General features: G+C 44.9%; 1 protein-coding gene across 1 annotated transcript in view; it reads right to left on the bottom strand.

The window, feature by feature from the left end:
• Positions 1-7,500, bottom strand: part of mkxa (mohawk homeobox a) — a 33,587-nt gene that overhangs the window by 25,213 nt on the left and 874 nt on the right. Inside the window, exons 2-4 of the mRNA XM_012815153.3 lie at positions 7,010-7,301; positions 4,303-4,462; positions 859-1,012 (exon numbers count right to left, since the gene is read on the bottom strand). Of these exons, the coding sequence (XP_012670607.1) occupies positions 859-1,012; positions 4,303-4,462; positions 7,010-7,185 (490 nt within the window). The 5' untranslated portion in view covers positions 7,186-7,301. The remainder of the gene's footprint in view (positions 1-858; positions 1,013-4,302; positions 4,463-7,009; positions 7,302-7,500) is intronic.

The following is a 7,500-nucleotide window of genomic DNA, read 5'->3' as shown; positions in this document are numbered from 1 at the left end:
TCACATACAGTCTATCATTTGCTGCAGTGGTGTTCCAAGAGAAAACAGAGACACAATCTTGACGCCTGACAGTGTTTTAATCATAGCGTATGTGTGAGTGTGTGTTTCTCTGTCTCTGAGCGTGACGTGGTGTGTGAGCAGTGGTAGTAGAGCAGTGGCGTGTGAGTGAGGGTGTGTGAGTGTGACTTTACATGTTTGTTTGTGTGTGTGTGTGTGTGTGTGTGTGTGTGTAGATGTTCTGTAGGTGGAACATGAGGAGTATGGCTGTGTGTGTGTATGTATGTTTATGTGTGTTTGTGTTTGATGACTGAAGTTGAGTCCTGACGCCCCACCATGGTGTGTTAATAACAGAGTTTGTGTTTGTCTGTAAGCCTACGCGTCTGTCCTCCATATTTAAACACAGAGAAGGTCTCCATGTCTCACTTTCACACACACACACACACACACACACACACACACACACACACACACACACACACACACACACACACAAACTTGCGGTTGAATGTGTGATTGACTTCCTGCGGAGTCAAGCTACATTCTTTGGAGCCTGTGTGTGTGTGTGTGTGTGTGTGTGTGTGTGTGTGTGTGTGTGTGTGTGTGCTTAACAAGGTCATACAGACACTGACTCAGAGGGATTTGCCTATAACTGTCTGTATATGGCCAGAAATAGAGGTGTATTGTTGAAAATGAAGTGACCGTGTCCCAAGGGTAAGTAGTACATTGAGTATGTGTGTGTATTTTTGTGTGTTTCAGTGCAGACAAGTTTGTATGTGTCTGTAGTGTGATTGTGTGTGTGTGTGTGTGTGTGTGTGTGTGTGTCTGTGTGTGTGTGTCTGTGTGTGTGTGTGTGTGTACCTTCTGAGCAGGTGTCATCACTGCTGATGCTGAGTCTCTCTGCGTTGCCCTGCACGTATTTGTTGTAGAGTTTTATTCTCAGGGCCCAGCTCAGATCTGGTTGCCTCACTGTATTCTTCAGCCGCCTGCGAGCGTTCGCAAACCAGTTCGATACCTAGGAGAGAGAGATAGATAATAATAATAATTGTATATTTTGTGTAAATAATATGCTTTGGCAATGTTGTATTGTATGCAGTCATGCCAATAAAGCCATTTGAATTTGAATTTGATAGAGAGACCGAGAGAGAATGACAGAAAGAGAGACAGAAACAGAGAGAGAGAGACAGAGACAGAGAGATAGGGAGAGAGAGAGAGAGCAGAAAAAGAGCAGACAGACACAGAATTGGGAAAGGCCAAAAGAAATCTTTGTCATTATTTTGACTCAAAACACCTCCATATCCGTAAAACAAAACAAAGACGATATGTCACAAGAAGGCAAAGCTCTGTTTTTCACTGCCCCTTCGGCACTCCCCTCCCATTTATTTTTTTCTCTCTTTCTCTTCTTTCTCTCTCCCCTCTCTTTCTCTTTCTATCTCCTTTTCTGCTTCTCTTGTGACTCTCGCACTGTATTAGAAGGCATATGGTTACAGTCCATTGTAACTTTGTCTGATGTGAGATATTCCAGACCAGCTGAAGCATACACACACTCTAAGCCACACACTCTCTCTCACACACACACACACACACACACACACACACACACACACACACTGCTTTACTCATTTCGCCCCTATCAGGGCCCTTTTTACAGCCGACTTCAGAAGCGCTTAGCGGCCACGGGCGCTGCTCAAACGTAGCGTCTCGTTAGCGCGGCCTCATCTGAGCGGACATGCGAGGTGCTTACTCTGGCCGCCCCGCGCCGCGCTCCAATAACACGCTTTTTCCAAAGCTCGCTCGCTCGTCTCCCCTCCTCTCTGCACGCCATAAAACGACACCCGAGCAGGCCTTCTCCCTTTCACAAGGAACAGGGACCATTAGATGTTCGACTAGAAAAACTTTTCATGCCCAATAGATTTCAAGTGGCTTATGAAAGCCGGGGCCGGCCGTGTGTCAGAGCACTTATTTATGCTGGATCACTCCTGCACTGATTGAGCCCTGGGTTTGCAGATCGGGTGTCTAGGGCCTCTCCGTCTTCTCCTTCAGAGGCCCACAGAGAAAATAGAACAGATAGAAAGATAGACACTTAATGTGAGAAAGATAGACAGGGAGAGAGAGAGAGAGAGCGAGAGCAAGTTATCCCATCTCTAGGTGAGGGAAGTATAATGTAATGACTCTGTCTTCCATTCAATGTTACACGTGGTGGAGAAGCTACTTATTGTGCAGAATCGTCTTAGTATGCTACACAGAATCATCTTAGTATGCTACACAGAATCATCTTAGTATGCTACACAGAATCGTCTGAGTGTGCTACACAGAATCATCTTAGTATGCTACACAGAATCGTCTTAGTATGCAACACAGAATCGTCTGAGTGTGCTACACAGAATCGTCTGAGTGTGCTACACAGAATCGTCTGAGTGTGCTACACAGAATCATCTTAGAGTGCTACACAGAATCGTCTGAGTGTGCTACACTGAATCGTCTGAGTGTGCTACACAGAATCGTCTGAGTGTGCTACACAGAATCGTCTGAGTGTGCTACACAGAATCATCTTAGTATGCTACACAGAATCGTCTGAGTGTGCTACACAGAATCTCTGAGTGCGCTACACAAAGCGTTGACTAACCCAGCTGGGGAACCTTAGCATGGGCTATGCCAAGGTCAGGGAGCTCAAGCACTGATAACACACATTCCTTCATTACCTCACCACACTGCTACTTGTCTTGGGAAAAAAATTGTCCACGTAACAAAAGTGTACCGTGGCAGAACGCGTGTGTGTGAGCGTGTTCTGTGTGTGTGTGTGTGTGTGTGTGTGTGTGTTTTCTATACTGATGTTCTCTGTGTGTGTATGTTTTTCATATTGATGTAACATGTTAAGTTCAGTTAACAGTAGGTCACATATGATCTATGTGCAGATTCAATACTGATTGCACCAATTTGCCATATATCTAGTGTGACCTATAATGCAATTCACATTAACTTTGGTGCGGGTGATGTACTGCGCACAGCAAAAGGAGACTTCCAGAACACATGTGTTTGATCGATGATAGGAGACCAAGAAATCAAGCTCTTGGATCTGCAGATGATTTTCTATAACTGTTTTCTTTATGGAGTTTGGTGTGTGCTATTTGAATGGTACTCACCAAACTCCGTCTAAAATCTCTCTCTCTCTCTCTCTTTGCACTTTCTCTCTCTCTTATTCTGTCTGCCAACAGTCATGTTGCAGAAAGGAAAGAGACCATGCATGACCACATGTCCAGCAGTTCAAGAGTGTGTGTGTGTGTGTGTGTGTGTGTGTGTGTGTGTGTGTGTGTGTGTGTGTGTGTGTGTGTGTGTGTGTGTGTGTGCACCGCATGTGTACGTGTGTGTGTGTGTGTGTGTGTGTGTGTGTGTGTGTGTGTCCTCAATTTCATTTTTCTCTCGTGTGTTTTTGCTCAGAGGAAACAAAATGGAATCATTAGACAGAATATGAAAAGCAGACTAGACTGAGCAGTGTCATTCAGAGGCTTACAGCAAACTCACTCTGCTCTCTCCCTTACACACATGCACTGTCTCTCTTTCGTCTAGAAAAACACACACACACACATATCTCTCACATACACTTTCTCAAATGCTGTCTTTTTTCTCTCTCTGCCTCTCTCTCTCTCTCTCTCTCTCACTCACACACACACAAAACAGAGAGAGGGGGAAGAGAGGGAGAGATAGAAAAAGAAAACCATGAACGGATCTGTATACTGTTGTCTGATTCCTCTCTGTAGGCGCGAGCAACCTGGCCAAAGAAAATCATACATCCCACCATCACACACCACATCAGGCCAGAAAGACTCCCCCCTCCATCTCCAAACCCTGCAAAAGCTCCTGGTGGGCCGACACGAGCATGCTGACTACATGTCCAACGCCACTCTCCTCACAGCCTGTGCTGTCAGCAAGCTCACAACGGGCACCCTAAACCACTTAAAAGCCTCCCTTCCAAACATGCAATCACCAGTGCTGTGCACAACAATCATGGCTACTAATTAACTCTCAAACGACTCTGGACCAATGACTCTATATACAGTCGATGCTTTGCACCAAACAGTCAAAAGCTGAAAGCCTGTGTTCAAGACGGTTAACTGTTTTGTTTACAGAAGCCTGCAGCAACAGTATAAATGCACACAGACAAATGATGCACTTTTCTCCAGTCCCATTTTAACCACACAGCAAATATCATCATCAGAAAAGCAATTTCTTATACCATTTAGAGAAAATGCAGGACACTGAATTAAATGTACACTGAGAGACAATGATGTGTGCACGTGTGATTACCTGGACCAAAGTCATCTGTGAGCCAAGGGCCAGTAGGATTTTCTCTGTTTTGGTGGGGTACGGGTTGTCCCTGTGTTTGTACAGCCACTGTTTCAGAGGTCGGGCCATATCCTGCAGCGCCTGCCGCTTGTGTCGCACCTTTCCGCCATTCTGACGGGACCTGCAGGCAAGGGAGAGAAAGCCATCACGGTGAATTAATCTGCACTACCACATGCCAGCAATTGAACTGATGTAAACTCACATAGTATTATGAACAAATTCTTCATTACACAGAGTTGAAATGTGACAAATAAATAGTGTACATATTGTTAAATACCCAAGGCTATTTTTATTGCGCGTTAACCGGCTTCAAGGGCAGTTTCATATTTTCAGCCCATATTTTTTTCCTTAGTTTTGGTGAGGACTTAATGAATATCGCACATATCGATGACGCCCTGCACATTGAGAAATATTTTTAGAAAATATTGAATATCCATGGAGACATAACAACAAAACATGCCAAAATGTATTTTCATTTAAAGTAGTGCGGCCAGTCGGTTGCTAGATACCTTTCATCACTGGGGCAGAGTTTTTGTCCCGTTCAGTGGTATGATTACATTTCCTGAATCAACATGTTAATTCACAGCATGTTGAGAATCTATGGGACCTGAAATCTACAGTCTATCAGGCACTTCATGTCCCTTCCAATTTCAACCAAAATGTCGGCCTTAATGTAGCCAGTAACTACAGGACCAAGCAGCTTTCTCTGCACAGGCACAAATGGGCTTATTAAAAATGATATTTAAATTATCGTATGATTCATAGCCTAGTCTTCTGACAGTAGAAAATAAGGTCTTCGAGATTATTGGTTACCTGACTATTTTCGATAGTTTTGTATGGTTAGTTAACAAGTAAAGGTTCGACTATGAATGAACAAATTATCGCGTTAGGGACGAACAGACCGTCTCTCTGTATTAGGCTATGAGAGAGAGAGAGAGAGCTGTTGCACATGAATGAGGCGCGGATGCGTGCGAACAAACAGCCATCTCAGCTGCTTGAGAATGGTCGGGTTCATGAGTCCTGAAACGCGCTGAGAGAAGTGTAATTCCGCTGCCTAACTGCGCTGTAATTGAGCCCGAGACGCGAAGAGAACTCGAACAGAGGCGTTTTAACAACCTACGTGTTTTCTTTCCCACCGCAAAGCACGAAAACGGCGCAATTAAACAAATAACAACATTCAATTTCACACCCACGCCTTGAGGAGTCTCAAACGAGCTCTCTCCCCGTCTGCGGCGCAAGCCCGTTTATTAGGCCAGGTTAAGGCCTCACTGCAGAGGCTGACACGAATGCTCTGGACAGGAGGACATTTTCCACTCACACACACACACAATATTGTTCATATGCATCCTGTTTGTTCTGCTTTGAATCATGGTGTAGGTCTAGTCTTTGAAAGCAATCTCACGTGTTTGGCCCTGCAGGGGTCAGTGTGGAGCCGTGATAGCGCGCTCTTATCTAATCTTAACGTAATGCGTTTCCCCTGCAAAACCCCGAGCCTGCCCGAGGCTCGTGTTGGGCAAATATTTTCCTTGTAACCCATATCTGTGTAGACAACCTACGGAACATTTCTTCTCCCTGTTCGGAGTTGGGCGACACACACCTCGTTATTTACATTAATATTCTTCATTAGCCTGCGAGGGTCAGTGTGTTATGCCTCTGTCTCATTTTCCCGACACCCGGAGCGCTTCACTAACCGCGCGCAGACGCGCCCCAGAGCGGAGGATGTTTGCACGAGCGGACTCGTGTTTCAACGGTACCAGTCACCGGCGCACTGGACTGATGTAGCAGCGCACAGAAGGCACTACTGTGCTGTCAGCAAATAAAATGCGTGCTAACCGTAAACAGCCCGAGGTGCTGCTCGCGAGGGACGAAGGGTTGGGGAACGCGGGGGATATGAATCCTTTTCTGCCCCAGTCTCTACAAAAATATCCGTGATTGACTGGACCACACATCAAGTTAAAGGACATGCTTATTTATTGAAAACAGACCGGGGGCAGTTTGAAACACGCTACCGAACACACAGGACCTAGATCATAATCTAAAGATTAGTCTATCTAAAAACATCAACACTAAAGTGTCCAAATTGAGTAGTAAATATTAATTTCCTGTGATTCCCCTTTTAAAAAATTAAGGTCATATTACAACTATAGCCTGAAAAAAATACACTTGCATTTAAACTCAAACCATATGTTCAAACCTCAGTTCACGAACATAAATGTCTAGGAGAATACGATATTTATTGAGAACACTGGGCAAAATCAGACCGACGTTTTCGTTTAAAAAACATTAAGTTTGCAGACTACTGTCAAAATGAAAAAGATGTTTAAATAATTAATTCCGACAGATGTGTCGCACTAGATTATCCAAAATGAGTCTTATGGAAAATGTAGCTTCCTTTTCCATTTGAGTTTAGGTCAGGTCACACTTTATGCGAGAAGCAAAAAATGTTCTGTGTTACTCCAACTATTTTAGGATTAGCTGTAATTACGTTGTTTCAAGTTTATTGCGTGTTAAGCCTCTAAAACGACTACCCAAAACAAGCATACGCTTTCCACCAGTGTAACAGTTCTGCGAGTCATTTTCAGCCCAGTAGCATTTCATCCATTTCACTTGCCATCCCACAAGCGACTGTATGACTGCTGGATTTTATAAAGACTTCATAAACACGTACCCTGCGCGCCGGTGGCGGATGACAGAGCTGTCTTTGATTGCGGGGTTGCCGGAGAGAAGGTCCGCGTGCTGTCCATCGATCACTTCCAAATAATTCCTGCTGCTCCTCTCCACCTCCTTGGCTTTCTCCTCGAACAGAACCTGATTGCTAAGTTTGTTGAACACAATCGTGTTCATCTTTGGTGCCGTATTCCTCACGCGCTCCGTCGTGCGGGGAAAAAAAAAAGGCTGTGGGGCGCGTGGTCGCTCTGCTGTCTGAAGCCGCTGCAGACCGTCCGGCTCCCCTGTCTCTCCTGTGAAAGCGAACAGAGGACAAGATGTTTGTGTATGTTTTTTAAATCATCACGCAGACGTGCCCTTTAATCACGAGCATACAGCGGGAACACTGACGGACAGCCGTGAGCTCATCACTCGGAGGAGCGGGGCAAGGAGAGTTTATTATCATTGGGATGACAGATTCATAAAATAAACAGCGCGAGTCTTGTACCAAAA

The sequence above is a fragment of the Clupea harengus genome, chromosome 17 (genome assembly GCF_900700415.2).
Source record: "Clupea harengus chromosome 17, Ch_v2.0.2, whole genome shotgun sequence".
NCBI classification, from domain to species: domain Eukaryota; kingdom Metazoa; phylum Chordata; class Actinopteri; order Clupeiformes; family Clupeidae; genus Clupea; species Clupea harengus.
This window is presented reverse-complemented; position numbering and strand designations above follow the sequence as displayed.